Genomic DNA, 17,749 nt, shown 5'->3' on the forward strand with positions numbered 1-17,749 from the left:
ATAAGAGCTGAGATTCCCTAAGTTAGAAACCACAACGAACAGCTAATCACCAGAATTAATAACAGTTTCATGCAACACGTGAATGTTAAATGTATGAAAAAGTACACATTGGGATTTACTTGGAATTCCAAAGGAGTTACAGCAATAAAGTTGAAGATGAATTTATTCCACTCTTTGACTGTTTCTGCAAGCATTCGGGGGTCCTATTAATCCTCTTGTGAAATCAGGTAGTAATATCCCAGTTGTGTAGAGGAAGACTTTGAACTGTAGAGAAACAACTCCTCCAGGATCAAAGGGCAGTTGGTTATAGAGCTGGATTTGCAAGCTTGAGAGATTTTTTTGTATGCCAAGCTAAGTCTAGTTAATTATTGGAGCTGTACTGCCCTGAGTTCATGACTTCTTCATCTTCATTTTCTTTCCCCTTTCAGTTCAGTTCAGTTGCTTGGTCGTGTTCGACTGTTTGGGACCCCATGAACTGCAGAACGCCAGGCCTCCCTGTCCGTCACTGACTCCCAGAGTTTAACCAAAATCATGTCCATTGAGACGGTGATGCCATGCAACCATCTCATTCTCTGTCATCCCCTTCTCCTCCTGCCTTCAATCTTTCCCAACATCAGGGTCTTTTCAAATAAGTCCACACTTCGCATCAGGTGGCCAAAATATTGGAGTTTCAGCTTCAACATCAGTCCGTCCAATGAACACCCAGGATTGATCTCCTTTAGGATGGACTGGTTGGATCTCCTTGCAGTCCAAGGGACTCTCAAGAGTCTTTTCCAACACCACAGTTCAAAAGCATCAATTCTTCTGCACTTAGTTTCTTTATAGTCCAACTCTCACATCCATACATGACTACTTGGAAAACCATAACCTTGACTAGACAGACCTTTGTTGACAAAGTAATGTCTCTGCTTTCTAATATGCTAAGTTGATCATAACTTTCCTTCCAAGGATTAAGCATCTTTTAATTTCTTGGCTGCAATCACCATCTGCAGTTATTTTGGAGCCCAAAAAAACAAAGTCAATCACTGTTTCCCCATCTATTTGCTATGAAGTGATGGGACCGGATGCCATGATCTTAGTTCTCTGAATGTTGAGCTTTAAGCCAACTTCTTCACTCTCCACTTTCACTTTCGTCAAGAATCTTTATCGTTCTTTTTCACTTTCTGCCATAAGGGTGGTGTCATCTGCATATCTGAGGTTATTGATATTTCTCCCAGCAATCTTGATTTCAGCTTGTGTTTCATCCAGCCCAGCATTTCTCATAATATACTCTGCATATAAGTTAAATAAGCAGGGTGACAATATACCTTTACTTTCTCCTTTACTATGCTAAAGAAAAGTTTATAGAACTTAGAAACTTGAAATGTATGGGACAATTGAAGTTTTGATATCTATGACATTGTCTGAAATGATCTAAGAATTTGGTAGTTGTTTCTCATATCAGTGTTAAAATATTATTTATCACATTTTTAATACATAGCTTTCACCAACTGATTTCTGAATATAAAGAAAAGAGACCTAAAACTTCTCCTGAAAAGAGCAACCCAGGTACGTCATCTGATACCAAATTAGTCTTGGTGATTCTACCGTAGATAAAGTAGGAATGAGGAAGTTTCACTAATGAAAGAACTATGAAAAAATTAGTGTAAATTTCATGTGTATATTATTTTTTAAATTAATTTCTTTATACTCTAGTATTCAGAATTCTTTAAGATGTTAATTATAGGTGATTTAACATCAAAGACAGTATTTTTGAAAAGAAATCCATTTATTTAATATGGCTCCTAAAGTCCTATAATAGATCTCTGTGTAAATCAGAAAAAAATTTTGAAGTGAGTATGATGTATATTTCATCTATAGTCATAGTATAGCAGATTGGACTTCTTATGAAAGTGAACTTTCATTTTTAGAAATGGTTTGCCTTTAGTGAATGAATAGTTAGTAGTTACTGTGTAGTAATTAGTCTCACAAAACAGTTACCATCATTAAAACTAGGAACTTGAATAATCCCTTCCTGGTAGGATAAGAAATGATAAGCAATAACTGCAAAGCTGAGCCAGTGTGCAGCATAGTAGTGAGAGATTATTTCTGAAAGATACTTACCAATAGTACAGAAGGCAGAAAAGCAATGCCTGGTTGAGAACCAGTTATTTTGCCTATTGTTGTACCAAGCAGGTCTAGATTACCAACTTCATTCCTTACAGATCCAGAGAGAGTGAGATAGGTTGACTTCATTAGGACCAGATATTTTCTTTTGTGTGTTGGCCAATTGTCATGACAGTATAGTTTTGTAAGAACAAGATGTTCTCTTGCCATCAGTTAAAAGATTACCATAAAAAAAAAAAAAAAAAAAAGATTACCATAATTGATATTCAAATACAACAACTTGGAACTCTGCAGGTTCTAATAAAAGCACATAAATACTTTGCGTTAATAAAAACAGCATTAGGTCCACTGGATGTGGCATCTAGCACATTGTACAGGGTATCCGAGGATAGCTTTAACTAAGTAGACCTCTGTCTAATCAAAGGGGGCTTCCCAGGTGGCTCAGTAGTAAAGAATCCACCCGCTAATGCAGGAGATACAGTTTGATCCCTGTGTCGGGGAGATCCCCTGGAGAAGGAAATGGCAACCCACTCCAGTACTGTTGCCTGGGAAATCCCATGGACAGGAGGGCATGGTGAGCTGTAGTCCATGGGGTCACAAAAGTCAGACAGGACTTGGTGACTGAACAACAAAAACATCTATCAAAGAACTGTAGGTTGGTTTAATACACTAGTCAGAGGAGATACAGAGATGAGAGTGTCTTGGTCTTCAGTACACTCAGAATAGAATAGAGTTTTCTCTGGTTAATTTCTGTATTTTTCTAAGCAAAATTTTCAAGGAAAACATGTTAATTTATTTGTTCATTTGTTCACTAAACAGATAGCTTTCAAGTGTCTTTTATGTACTAAGAATTGTCCTGATGTCACAGGGTGCAAACACTTAAAAATCACTGCCCCTGCTCTCCCCGTGGAGTCACTGCATGTGAGTCATCCCTCCAGCATCAGATCATGACGACCCCTGGGAAATGTTGCCCAACAGCACCAGAGTCCATGGCTCCCTCCATCCTTCCCTCCCTCTCCTTGTTCATCAGCTTAGGATGTGATGATGTATGCCTTCCAAGCTGAAAAAGCATGCTTTCTGTCAACATTTGCCATATAATGGGAAGGACTGATATGATGATATCCCTCACTAGCACACAGCACTCTTCGGAGCATCCTGCTCTGTGTGGTCCAGATGCTCTTAAGCAAAGGAAGGAGACAGTCTCAAGAGATTCTTTTTAAACACATTAGTGTGTGTGTGTATATATATATATGAAACTTTTTAAGAAAGTTCAGCTTCTGTGTACCCTACTTCGTGCTCACCACTACACGTCTAGTCCCCATTCTCACCACTGAGTTGAGCCCGTTTACCCGTTTGCCCTCCCCCACCTGCCTTTCAAGTGATTATCCTTTCTAAACCTGGAATCACTACATCTTTCACACTTCTCTTGCCTTTGGAAAGAGGGCCAGGAAGAGAAGACTTTTGTTTCCGGTGTTGTACCACGTTCTGAAGTTCAGTGCCTGTAGACCAAGCCTCCCTATGATAGGGCGTTTTCATTGTGAGCTGAAGAGCCAGAGCAGTTGTCATGTCCCAGCAAGACGCCTATAGTCTCTGTTCAGTGCTTCAGTTGGTGGAAGTCCAGAAATACTGTGCTGTTTAAATGTGCTATTGTCAGCTTATAGTACTGATTCTGTTAATGGTGTAGTATCATTTTCTGTCTGTCTCCCAGAGTTTGGTTAGGATTATGGTCATTGTAAACAGCAGTTCTTCCTTTGTTTTTTGTTTTGCATTTGATGACTATAAAGGGGAGAAGTGGTTCTTAGGCATCAGTGGCCTACGAGTATAGTACAGCACTGTTCCCTTCCTCTAGTGTGGCCTCCAGGTGTGGTTTGAAAGGAATACCTTTAAACAAAGCATCAGTCTTGAGGTTTTAATATTCTGTATTTTTCTTCTGTTGATTTAAACGGTATCTTGCTTTTTTCTTTACTAGCGGATGAGAGTTCTGAAGAGGACTCTTCAAGGAGGTAAGATTTTATGGATGTTTTAAATTATATGTTTAACAAAGGGAACATGGAGAAGAGAAACTAATATTTGTTGAGTGTTCTACTCTGCGTTAGACACTGCATTACGTGCTTAACATTTGTGACCTCAGAGTCATCACAGCCGCTTTGTAAAGTAGCCGTGTCCTACTTTTACTTAATTAGGCAACTGTGGTTTCAGGAGGTTAATGAATTGACCCTGGTTAAAATAAGTTGACTTGTGATTTGACAGTTGGTCTTCCTGGCTCCCACGTCCACTCCCATGGCCCTCAACAGAGACAGAGAAGTACCTAGGTAGTATATAAGTTAAAGATATAAATTAGTCCTTTGACTTGTGTACATTTTAAGTTTCGACATTGTGGGGAAACTCCCCGTACTCCCTCTTCCAGTAAAGGAGAGAGGTGGTGCCATCTCAATAAGTGGCATCCCTGCTGATGGACCAAGGCTCCCCTTTTGGATGGACTCAGATTCGTCTCTGAACCTTGAACGGACAATGCAGAAGGAAAAGCCTGTTCTTCTGCTTTGTTTAAAGTCATCAGGTTTATTCTAGTTTGTGCAAACAAGAATTATTTCAATCCATCAATTGGATTTTCAGTTTAGCTGTTAGAACTTTTGATGAAAACCAATTATTTTTAGGCTCTGCCGACATATTGGCTGTCACTCTCTGTTATGGAAACTAAGAATGAGTGTTAACCAGATATTTCATAGGTTGGGAGAGATGGAAGCAGAAATAGGTAACGAAAAACTTTTTTGGAGACTTCCCTGGGGGTGCAGTGGTTAAGATGGTTAGTAAGACATCTTCCAATGTAGGCAGTGTGGGTTCAATACTCGGTCAGGGAAGCTAAGATCTCACATGACTCAGGGTCAGACAGCCAAAACATAAAATAGAAGCACCATTGGAACTAATTCAGCAAAGACTTTAAAAGTGGTCCACATCAAGAAATCTTTTAAAAAAATTTTAAAAAGGTGTTTTAAAACAGGCCAAATTTTATTCATGTCAAGAAAGTTCATTTAATATATAAACTTTCACTTGTTTTTTTTTTCTTTTGTTCAAAATGAGCTCACTATTTTTATTGTATGTTTTTGCTTTAAAGGTTTCCCAACAAACCTGGCGTTGATTTAGGTCCTACATCAAACGATGAAGTCTTAGGTTTTCAAACCAAGGTAAAGTGTTCTGTTGTGAAATTGGTATTCCTGCTCTGAAATTAGTTTCATGTAGTATTTACCCTTCTGATTAGACAGCGGAAGTGCTAAATAGATTCAAGGGATTAGATGTGATAAACAGAGTGCCTGAAGAACTATGGATGGAGATTCATGAGATTATACAGGAGGCAGTGATCAAGACCATCCCTAAGAAAAAGAAAAGCAAGAAGGCAAAATGATTGTCTGGGGAGGTCTTCCAAATAGCTGAGAAAAGAAGAGAAGCAAGAGGCACAGGAGATATGGAAAGATATACCCATTTGCATGCAGAATTCCAAAGAATAGCAAAGAGAGATAAGAAAGCCTTTCTCAGTGATGAATGCAAAGAAATAGAGGAAACAATAGAATGGGAAAGACTAGAGATCTGGTCAAGAAAATTAGAGATACCATGGGAACATTTCATGCAAAGATGGGCACCATAAAGGATGAAATGGTATGGACCTAATAGAAGCAGAAGATATTAAGATGAGGTAGCAAGAATATACAGAACTCTACAAAAAAGATCTTTATGACCCAGATAACCAGGATGGTGTGATCATTCACCTAGAGCCAAACCTGGAATGCGAAGTCAAGTGGGTCTTAGGAAGCATTACTATGAACAAAGCTAAAGGAGGTGTTGGAATTGCAGTTGAGCTATTTCAAATCCTGAAAGATGATGCTGTGAAAGTGCTGCTGCACTCAATATGCCAGCAAATCTGGAAAACTCAACAGTGGCCACAGGACTGGAAAAGGTCAGTTTTCCTTCCAGTCCCAAAGTAAGGCAATGGCAAAGAATGTTCAAACTACTGCACAATTGCACACATCTCACATGCTAACAATGTAATGCTCAAAGTTTTCCAAATCAGGCTTCACGAGTATGTGAACCATGAACTTCAGATGTTTAAGCAGGATTTAGAAAAGGCAGAGGAACCAGAGATCAAATTATCAACATCCTCTGGATCATAAAAAAAGCAAGTGAGTTCCAAAAATGCATCTACTTCTGCTTTTTTGACTGTGCTAAACCATTTGCCTCTGTGGATCGCAACAAAGTGTAGAAAATTCTTCAAGAGATGGGAATACCAGACCACCTGACCTGCCTCCTGAGAAATCTGTATACAGGACAAGAAGGAACAGTTAGAACTGGATATGGAATAGACTGGTTCCAAATCAGGACAGTAGTACATCAAGGATGTAAATTGTCACCCTGCTTATTTAACTTATATGCAGAGTACATCATGTGAAATGCCAGGCTGGATGAAGCACAGGCTGGAATCAAGATAGCTAGAAAATATCAATAACCTCAGATACGCAGATGACACCACCATGATGGCAGAAATTGAAGAACTAAAGAGCCTCTTGATGAAAGTGAAAGAGGAAAGTGAAAAAGTTGACTCACAACTCAACATTCAGAAAACTAAGATCATGGCATCCGGTCCCATCACTTCATGGCAAAGAGATGGGGAAACAATGGACACAGTGACAGACTTCTTTTTTTGGGCTTCAAAATCACTGCAGGTGGTGACTGTAGCCATGAAATTAAAAGATGCTTGCTCCTTGGATGAAAAGCTATGACCAACCTAGACAGCATATTGAAAAGCAGGGACATGACTTTGCCAGTAAAGTTCTGTCTAGTCTAAGCTATGGTTTTTCTAGTAGTCATGTATGGATGTGAGAGTTTGACTATAAAGCAGACTGAGCACTGAAGAATTGATGCTTTTGAACTATGGTGTTGGAGAAGACTCTTGAGAGTCCCTTGGACTGCAAGGAGATCCAATCAGTCCATCCTAAAGGAAATCAGCCCTGAATATTCATTGAAAGGACTTATTCTGAAGCTGAAACTCCAATAGTTTGTCCATCTGATGCGAAGAACTGACTCATTGGAAAATACCGATTTTGGGAAAGTTTGAAGGCGGGAGGAGAAGGGGGCGACAGAGGATGAGATGGTTTGATGGCATCACCGATTCAATGGGCAAGAGTTTGTAAAACTTCTGGGAGTTGGTGATGGACAGGGAAGCCCGGTGTGCTGCAGTCCATGGGATCACAAGGAGTCACACACAACTGAGCAGCTGACCTGAACTGAACTGATGTTGATATTTTCATAAAATTTGAAGAACAGTGTAGATGCATAAAAATATATTAATATAATCATATGAAACAGAGGCTTTGCTGATAGTATATCTTTAGGAATACTGATATATTACTGACCTATTGTATATAAATTCTAAATATATGTGTTTCTCCACATACCTTATTATACTTGTTTTTTTTCCATCATGTTTGTTCTTGACTAGAAATGTGTCACTTTTTCCTTTCTTCTTCCTTCTCTACCTTTTTAAATTTTTCTTTTTAATATTTACTGTTAACCTAATTTTTCCTTGCAGAATATGTTTCTTCAGTGTCTATTCTTTCAGTCCATCTCTGCCTCTATTGTGAACATGTTTGCTTATGGCTTTCTATTTAGAGTGTTTGTGGCTTTCATTCATGATCATTGCCCTATGGGTTTAACCTTGATTTTTCCCTGTTTCACAGAAGCAGCTGAATTTTTTTCCCTGTTTCATTTGTCTCTGGCTGTTTGACAAACAGAATAGAAGTAGCTCATCCTGTTTTTCTGTTCTAGCCCATCTAGATAGGTTCTGTTGAAAGCTAAACCTTCATATTTCCCTTCCCAAGTGATAATCCATGTATATATTAATCATGGAAGCAAATTTCAAAATATAGCAATTAATTTAAATGTCTTAGCTTTTCAGTAGTGCTCTAAACTCCCGGGGATAAATTATTACTCTAGAACATTTTGGTAGAGAAAGTAATCTAGTGGGTGTAAGGAGAGAAACATCCGGGGCTTCTGATGTCATCTGTCATAATCCTTTCCCCAGGAGCAGGTCAGGCAGTGGCAGAACTGGGATTTGAATCCACATCTGAATGACTCCAGAGCCTGTGTTCTTTGTGTTGGGTCATAGAGGAATGGGGGAGGTTATAATTCTTCTATTGAGGTTAATACTTGTTATAGTCTTCAAGCTCTTATTTTCTTCTACAGCATGTCTTGAAATCAAACATAACGAAGCTAATGAAGGCTTCTCAGCAATCCAAGAGAAACAGTAATTTATTTGAAGACTGTCCTCCTGATGTTATTCCCCGATTTGAAATGACACATGTTCTCATGTCCTCTCTCCTGTTTTCACTGTAGTAGAAGCAAAATGTGGCATTTGGAGACAGAGAGTACAACTTTCTCTGAGGACAATAATTCTGATAGCAACATTGAAGATGTGGTTGAAACATTTTGCAAACCATCACCCTGGTTTGAGGGCATCTGTCAGCCTGCCTTCCCATCATCTCAGCCTGTTGCAAAACTTCTCAAGTCTGTAGCAGGCCTTGGTCGTACAAAGGTAAGTTGTTCTGTTTGTTCTTCTTTCCCTGGACTTGTTCACATACCATTCCCCTGGTCCTTATGATAACAAAAGGGATCCCACCACAGGAATAGAAGCCCTGAAAGTCACGATACAAAATGGTGTGATAATAAGAGCCATACATGTGCCTGATTCAGATTTATAAATATTGGCATACTAAGTATCCTGTTATGAAAGAAAAGAATTACAAAGCACTGAGGAAAAATAACTAGATGAATATGAAGATGGGGAGGAGGATGAAGGGGAAGAATTCCTTTAAGAAGGACAAGATGAATATAAGATGGAATGAGGGTGAAGATGAGACAGATTATTATACAAACACAGCAGAAATAGTGGGAGTAAGTCTGACCAGGAACTGTATATTATAAATATGCAAGAAATTATTTCAAATTCAGCTCAAGAAGAGAAAGTGAGGTCGTGAAAAAAGGATGCTCATACTCTTTGAATGACACATAGCTTATTTTTATGAAGAACTGAAAGAAAATGTGTTCCTTATTTTTTTTTGGTGTTTGTTTTCGACGGTGGTGGTGGTTCTTGTGTTTTCCTTCAGTTGAAGTGTAGTCCGTTTAAAATACCGTGTAAGTTTCAGGTGTACAGCAAGGTGATTTGTTTATACTTGTATATGTATATATGTTTTTTGAATATAGTTCCCTCTGAAAGTTCATGTAAATTTGAAGTGATTTCTCTTTTTAAAAAATTTATCACTTTGAAATTAACGAAGCGATGTCTTCTATTTAACCTAGCAAAACTTTCATTTAGAGACAATTCAAGATGAGCCCTGTTTTTGGAGACCTATTATGAATTAAGAATTTTTGGCCCTTCTGTTTCTTGTGGTTTCTAACTTCAGTTCAGTCCAGTCACTCAGTCGTGTCCGATGCTAAATACTTAATGTACTTATCTGATTTTTCTTACTGTTTGCTATAATCTTGGTGGGTGTTTTAGATCTTTCTGAAAATAGAGGAAATAAACAAGCATTTTGTCTATTCTTTTTACTAAAATTCTGATTTATAATTTTATAAATGAGATTCTTAATCTCTCTTCATTAAATTATAAAATTTTTAGCTGCAACAGTCTGAAAGAAGAAATGTAGAAGTATATTTTTTCCTCTGGAGAGATTCTGATTTTTTTTTTTTCTGAATGTCAGCAAATAATGAGTAATTACATACATTAAATGAATGAAATCACCATTTATGCTTTTTTCTTATATAGACTACTTGTTATTATAAAACCATAAGCAAAGAAAAATTACCACCAGAGTTTTTAAAATTATCTGTGGAAGATATTTTTTCTTGTAAAAATATTTCTAGCAACATGTACATTCCATGTTTTTTTTATGTTAATTGGAGGCTAATTACTTTACAATATTGTGATTTTGACATACATCGACATGAATCAGCCATGCTTGTACATGTGTTGCCCAACCTGAACTCCTCTCCCACCTCCCTCCCCATCCCATCCCTCTGGGTCATCCCAGTACACCAGCTGTTTGCACCCTGTCTCATGCATCGAACCTGGACTGGCGATCTGTTTCACATATGATAATATACATGTTTCAGTGCTATTCTCTCAAATCATCCCACCCTCGCCTTCTCCCATAGAGTCCAAAAGACTATTCTTTACATCTGTGTCTCTTTTTCTGTCTCGCATATAGAGTTATCATTACTATCTTTCTAAATTCCATATATGTGTGATAGTATACTGTACTGGTGTTTTTCTTTCTGGCTTACTTCACTCTGTATAATAGGCTCCAGTTTCATCCACCTCATTAGAGCTGACTCAAATGTATTCTTTTTAATGGCTGGGTAATATTCCATTGTGTATATGTACCACAGCTTTCTTATCCATTTGTCTGCTGATGGACATCCAGGTTGTTTCCATGTCCTGGCTATTATAAACAGTGCTGTGATGAACATTGGGGTACACGTGTCTCTTTCAGTTCTGGTTTCCTCGGTGTGTATGCCCAGCAGTGGGATTGCTGGGTCATATGGCAGTTCTGTTTCCAATTTTTAAAGGAATCTCCACACTGTTCTCCATAGTGGCTGTACAAGCTTGCATTCCCACCAACAATGTAAGAGGGTTCCATTTTCTGCATACCCTCTCCAGCATTTATTGTTTGTAGACTCTAGGATAGCAGCCATTCTGAATGTCCTGAGATCGTACCTCATGGTGGTTTTGATTTGCATTTTTCTGATAATGAGTGATGTTGAGCATCTTTTCATGTGTTTGTTAGTCATCTGTATGTCTTCTTTGGAGAAATGTCTGTTTAGTTCCTTGGCCCATTTTTTGATGGAGTCATTTATTTTTCTGGAATTGAGCTGTAGGAGCTGCTTGTATATTTTTGAGATTAATTCTTTGTCAGTTGCTTCATTTGCTATTATTTTCTCCCATTCTGAAGGCTGTCTTTTCACCTTGCTTGTAGTTTCCTTTGTTGTTCAACAGCTTTTAAGTTTCATTATGTCCCATTTGTTTATTTTTGCTTTCATTTCCAATATTCTGGGAGGTTGGTCATAGAGGATCTTGCTGTGATTTATGTTGGAGAGTGTTTTGCCTATGTTCTCCTCTAGGAGTTTTATAGTTTCTGGTCTTACATTTAGATCTTTAATCCATTTTGAGTTTATTTTTGTGTATGGTGTTAGAAAGTGTTCTAGTTTCATTCTTTTACAAGTGGTTGACCAGTTTTCCCAGCACCACTTGTTAAAGAGATTGTCTTTTCTCCTATATTCTTGCCTCCTTCGTTATCGATTAGGTGTCCATAGGTGCATGGACTTATCTCTGGCTTTCTATTTTGTTCCATTGATCTATATTTCTGTCTTTGTGCCAGTACCATACTGTCTTGATGACTATAGCTTTGTAGTATAGCCTGAAGTCAGGCAGGTTGATTCCTCCAGTTCCATTCTTCTTTCTCAAGATTACTTTGTTATTCGAGGTTTTTTTGTATTTCCATACAAATTCTGATATTATTTGTTCTAGTTCTGTGAGAAATACCGTTGGTAGCTTGATAGCAATTGCATTGAATCTATAGATGTCTTTGGATAATATACTCATTTTCACTACATTGATTCTTCCAATCCATGAACATGGTATATTTCTCCATCTATTTGTGTCCTCTTTGATTTCTTTCAACAGTGTTTTTATAGTTTTCTATATATAGGTCTTTTGTTTCTTTAGGTAGATATATTCCTAAGTATTTTATTCTTTTTGTTGCAATGGTGAATGGAATTGTTTCCTTAATTTCTCTTTCTGTTTTCTCATTGTTCATGTATAGGAATATAAGGGATTTCTATGTGCTAATTTTATATCCTGTAACTTTACTATATTCATTATTAGCTCTAGTAATTTTCTGGTGGAGTCTTTAGGGTTTTCTATGTAGAGGATCATGTCATCTGCAAATGGCAAGAGTTTTACGTCTTCCTTTCCAATCTGGATTCCTATTATTTCTTTTTCTGCTCTGATTGCTGTGGCCAAAACTTCCAAAACTATGTTGAATAGTAGTGGTGAGAGTGGGCACCCATGTCTTGTCCCTGACTTTAGGGGAAATGCTTTCAAGTTTTCACCATTGAGGATAATGTTTGCTGTGGGTTTGTCATATGAAGCTTTTATTATTTTGTGGTATGTTCCTTCTGTTCCTGCTTTCTGGAGAGTTTTGATCATAAATGGATGTTGAATTTTGTTGAAGGCTTTCTCTGCATCTATTGAGATAATCATATGATTTTTATCTTTCAATCTGTTAATTGTATTACATTGTATTACATTGATTGATTTGCGGCTATTGAAGAATCCTTGCATCCCTGGGATAAAACCCATTTCGTCATGATGTGTGATCTTTTTAATATGCTATTGGATTCTGTTTGCTAGACTGTTGTTAAGGATTTTTGCATCTATGTTCATCAGTGATATTGACCTGTAGTTTTCTTTTTTGTTGGCATCTTTGTCTGGTTTTGGTATTAGGGTAATGGTGGCCTCATAGAATGAGTTTGGAAGTTTACCTTCCTCTGCAAATTTCTGGAAGAGTTTGAGTAGGATAGGTGTTAGTTGTTCTCTAAATCTTTGGTCGAATTCAGCTGTGACGCCGTTTGGTGTTGGGCTTTTGTCTGCTGGAAGATTTCTGATTACAGTTTCGATTTCCGTGCTTGTGATGGGTCTGTTGAGATTTTCCATTTCTTCCAGGTTCAGTTTTGGAAAGTTATACTTTTTTAAGGATTTGTCCATTCCTTCCAACTTGCCCGTTTTATTGGCATATAGTTGCTGATAGTAGTCTCTTATGATCCTTTGTATTTCTGTGTTGTCTGTTGTGATTTTTCCATTTTCATTTCTAATTTTGTTGGTTTGATGTTTCTCCCTTTGTTTCTTGATGAGTCTGGCTAATGGTTTGTCAATTTATCTTCTCAAAGAACCAGCTTTTAGCTTTGTTTATTTTTGCTATGGTCTCTTGTTTCTTTTGCATTTCTTTCTGCCCTAATTTTTAAGATTTCTTTCCTTCTACTAACCCTGGGGTTCTTCATTTCTTCCTTTTCTAGTTGCTTTATGTGTAGAGTTAGGTTATTTATTTGACTTTTATCTTGTTTCTTGAGGTAAGCCTGTATTGCTATGAGCCTTCCCCTTAGCACTGCTTTTACAGTGTCCCATAGGTTTTGGGTTGTTTTGTTTTCATTCTCATTCATTTCTATGCATTTTTTGATTTCTTCTGTGATTTGTTGGTTATTCAGAAACGTGTTGTTCAGCCTCCATATGTTGGAATATTTAATAGTTTTTCTCCTGTAATTGACATCTAATCTTACTGCATTGTGGTCAGAAAAGATGCTTGGAAAGATTTCAATTTTTTTAAATTTACCAAGTCTAGATTTATGGCCCAGGATGTGCTCTATCCTGGAGAAGGTTCCATGTGCACTTGAGAAAAAGATGAAATTCATTCTTTTGGGGTGAAATGTCCTATAGATAGCAATTAGGTCTAACTGGTCCATTGTATCATTTAAAGTTTGTGTTTCCTTGTTAATTTTCTGTTTAGCTGATTTATCCATAGGTGTGAGTGGGGTATTAAAGTCTCCCACTATTACTGTGTTATTGTTAATTTCCCCTTTTATACCTGTTAGCGTTTGCCTTACATATTGCAGTGCTCCTATGTTAGTGCATATATATTTATAATTGTTATATCTTCTCGGGTTGATCTGTTGGTCATTATGGAGTTTCCTTCTTTGACTCTTTCACAGCCTTTATCTGAAAGTCTATTTTATCTGAGATAAGTATTGCTGCTACTGCTTTTTTTTTTTTGGTCTCTATTTGCATGGAATATCTTTTTCCAGCCCTTCACTTTCGGTCTATATGTGTCCCTTGTTTTGAGGTGGGTCTTCTGTAGACAACATACATAGGGGTCTTGTTTTTGTACCCATTCAGCCAGTCTTTGTCTTTTGGTTGGGGCATTCAACCCATTTACATTTAAGGTAATTATTGATAAGTATGATCCCATTGCCATTTACTTTGTTGTTTTGGGTTCGAGTTTATACACCCTTTCTGTGTTTCCTGTCTAGAGAAGATCCTTTAGCATTTGTTGAAGAGCTGGTTTGGTGGTGCTGAATTCTCTCAGCTTTTGCTTGTCTGTGAAGCTTTTGATTTCTCCTTCATATTTGAATGAGATCCTTGCTGGGTTCAGTAATCTGGGTTGTAGGTTTTTCTCTTTCATCACTTTAAGTATGTCCTGCCATTCCCTTCTGGCCTGAAGAGTTTCTATTGAAAGATCAGCTGTTATCCTTATGGGAATCCTCTTGTGTGTTATTTGTTGTTTTTCCCTTGCTGCTTTTAATATTTGTTCTTTGTGTTTAATCATAGTTAATTTGATTAATATGTGTCTTGGGATGTTTTGCCTTGGGTTTATCCTGTTTGGGAATCTCTGGGTTTCCTGGACTTGGATATGACTATTTCCGTCCCCATTTTAGCAAAGTTTTCAACTATTATCACCTCAAGTATTTTCTTATGGCCTTTGTTTTTATCTTCTTCTTCTGTGACTCCTCTGATTCAAATGTTGGGGCATTTAGCATTATCCCAGAGGTCTCTGAGGTTGTCCTCATTTGTTTTAGTTCCTTTTTCTTTTTTCCTGTCTGCTTCATTTATTTCTACCATTCTATCTTCCACCTCACTTATCCTACCTTCTGCCTCCGCTATTCTACCGTTGGTTCCCTCCAGAGTGTTTGTTATCTCATTTACTGCATTATTCATTATTTATTGACTCTTTTTTATTTCTTCTAGGTCCTTGTTAAACATTTCTTGCATGTTCTCAATCCTTGTCTCCAGGCTATTTATCTGTAACTCCATTTTGTTTTCAAGATTTTGGATCATTTTTACTATCATTATTTTGAATTCTTTTTCAGGTAGACTCCCTATCTCCTCCTCTTTTGTTTGGTTTGGTGGGCATTTATCATATTCCTTTACCTGCTGAGTATTTCTCTGCTTTTTCATCTTGTTTAGATTGCTGTGTTTGGAGTGGCCTTTCAGTATTTTGGCAGTTTGTGGTTCCTCTTTATTGTGGAGGTTCCTCACTGTGGGTGGGGTTGGACGATTGGCTTGTCAAGGTTTCCTGGTTAGGGAAACTTGCATCAGTGTTCTGGTGGGTGGAGCTGGATTTCTTCTCTCTGGAGTGCCTTGAAGTGTCCAGTAGTGAGTTTTTGAGATGTGCATGGGTTTGGTGTGACTTTGGGCAGCCTGTATATTGATGCTCAGGGCTATGTTCCTGTGTTGCTGGAGAATTTGTGTGGTTTGTCTTGCTCTGGAACCTATTGGCTCTTGGGTGGTGCTTGGCTTCAGTGTAGGTATGGAGGCTTTTGGATGAGCTCTTATCGATTAATGTTCCCAGGAATCAGGAGTTCTCTGGTGTTCTCAGGTTTTGGAATTCAGCCTCCTGCCTCTGGTTTTCAGTCTCACTCTTACAGTAGCATCAAGACTTCTCCATGTATACAGCACCAATGATAAAACATCTAGGCTAATGATGAAAAGCTTCTCCACAGTGAGGGACACCCAGAGAGGTACACAGAGTTACATAGAGACGAGAAGAGGGAGGAGGGAGATAGAGGTGACCAGGAGGAGAAGAGGGGGCATCAAAAAGGGAGAGAACAAGCTAGTCAGTAATCAATTCCCTATGTGCTCTCCATAGTCTGGACCCCTCGGAGAGGTTCACGGAGTTACACAGAGAAGAGAAGAGGGAGGAAGGAGACAGAGGTGACCAGGAGGAGAAAAGGGAGAATCAAAAGGAGAGAGACAGATCCAGCCACTAATCAGTTCCCTAAGTGTTCTCCGCAGCCCAGAACACACAGAGAGATTCACAGAGTTGGGTACAGAAAACAAGGGTGAGGGAGGAGATAGAGGTGGCCTGGTGGAGACAAGGGAGAGTCAAAAGGGGGAGAGAGCAATCAAGCCAGTAATCACACTCCCAAGTAAAAATGGGTACTGAAGATTGGGTTCTTAAAGGTGCAAAATTGATAACAAATACCAAAAAGCAGAGATTAAAAATGTAGAGTAGAGGTTAGACTCTCAAAAATACAATATTAAGAAAACAAAGCAAAGTCACAATAATTATAAAATATACATATGAAGTTTGCTTTAAAAATAGGGTCTTTTTTTTTTTTTTTTTTTTTTGCAAGGTAACAGTAGGTTACAAAAAGGAAAATTAAAGGAGTAATGTCACGGGACGTTCAGCTTTAAGGGATCCAAGATGTTATTCTTTTCTTTTGGGTGTCATTTCTCAAGGATTCTCTATTCCTTATCAGTTCCTGTAAAACAGGAACGAGCAGAGCTGCATGCAGTTCTCGGGACTGAGATCATGAGAAAGGGCACCTGCTTGGATTCCGTTCAGCGACTCCCTTCAGTGACCTTACTTAAATGTAATCTATTCAGTTATGCTCCTCTTACTCAGGATATGGAATGCTATTTGGCCCTTTGAAGATTGTTATTTGCTTGGCTTTGTTTTTGCTCAGTTTTCTTTACTGCCTAAAGCTGCCTTGTGTGAAGATATATAAACATGCTTTTCTGCAAATAAAGCACCCTTGGTTCACTTGAGACTTGGGTCCCCTGCAATCTTCTTCTCGTTGAATCCAGTCCCCAGAACCCGGTCTACAAAGACTGTAACAGAGTAACAGAGGACTTAAAAATAAAAAATTTTTTTAAATATTTAAAAAATGATACTAGTAAAAATTTATCTAGGAATTTCTCTTGAGCTGTTGTGGGCAGTGTGGGGTCAGTTCAGTTTCAGATAGTTCCTTGATCCAGCTTATACTTTTCAAGATCTATAGGCCCCTTCCAATGTAGTCGCTGCTAACTCCAGGGTTTTCATCTGTTGCACCTGTCACTTCCAAAGAGGTTCCGTTTATTTTAGCTTCTTCTGTTTGCTGGTCTCTTCAGTGTCTAATTTCCATCCTGACACAAGGGGGTGAAGGTGGTCACTTATTTAGGCTCACCTGTTCAGTCCTGCTGTGGGCACGGAGGAACACTGCGAACAAACATCACCGGCGTGTGTGGGGAGTGCGCACAGTGTCTCGGCCGCACTGGGTTTGTCTCCGCTCATGGCGCGTGCGCTTTCCCAGTCTGCACTTCTCAGGCTCTAGGATTCTCTGCCAGGGAACTATCTGAGGCAGGCCTGGGTTGCGTGCACTTCCCAGGTCTAAGCCACTCAGGTTCAGGTTCTTCTCGGATACTCCACAAAGGTGCAGACTGGGTTGGGCCTGCGTTTTGGGCCCTTCCCAGGTCCGAGCAGCTCAGGCGACCAGGTGCTTGGGGAGCGCAGTCTCCCCAGGTGGGGACTGCATCTTACCACCTCCTGGATCCCAGCCGCTTGGTTTCCTGGGTGTCAGCGGGCACGCCTGTCTCAGGTGTGCCGTGTGTCTCTTCTGGGGAACTGATCTCTGGATGTGATCTTCCAGGCGGAAGTCAACCATCCTGAATCCCAAGAAGTTTTGGTTAGCGACTGGGTGCCTGCTTGCAGTTTGGTAGAGGATGCCTCTCTGGGGCCGAGTTTACCCCTTTCCAGCTGTGGCTGCCCCCCTCCTGCCTCCCTGTCTC

The 17,749-nt window shown here is 38.9% G+C and overlaps 2 protein-coding genes across 10 annotated transcripts in view; both read left to right on the forward strand.

Moving 5' to 3' along the window:
* The window catches only part of LOC122682154 (ninein-like protein), a 705,741-nt gene that overhangs the window by 133,665 nt on the left and 554,327 nt on the right, over positions 1 to 17,749 (forward strand). The window lies entirely within an intron of this gene.
* LOC122682155 (putative ankyrin repeat domain-containing protein 19) overlaps positions 1 to 17,749 on the forward strand; it is a 66,975-nt gene that overhangs the window by 11,191 nt on the left and 38,035 nt on the right. For both annotated transcript variants that reach the window (XM_043884962.1, XM_043884963.1), the window contains exons 6-10: positions 1,481 to 1,548; positions 4,076 to 4,109; positions 5,219 to 5,288; positions 8,338 to 8,398; positions 8,488 to 8,686. In XM_043884962.1, the coding sequence (XP_043740897.1) occupies positions 1,481 to 1,548; positions 4,076 to 4,109; positions 5,219 to 5,288; positions 8,338 to 8,398; positions 8,488 to 8,666 (412 nt within the window). In that variant the 3' untranslated portion in view covers positions 8,667 to 8,686. The remainder of the gene's footprint in view (positions 1 to 1,480; positions 1,549 to 4,075; positions 4,110 to 5,218; positions 5,289 to 8,337; positions 8,399 to 8,487; positions 8,687 to 17,749) is intronic.

Source organism: Cervus elaphus, chromosome 23 (genome assembly GCF_910594005.1).
Source record: "Cervus elaphus chromosome 23, mCerEla1.1, whole genome shotgun sequence".
Classification (NCBI taxonomy): Eukaryota; Metazoa; Chordata; class Mammalia; order Artiodactyla; family Cervidae; genus Cervus; species Cervus elaphus.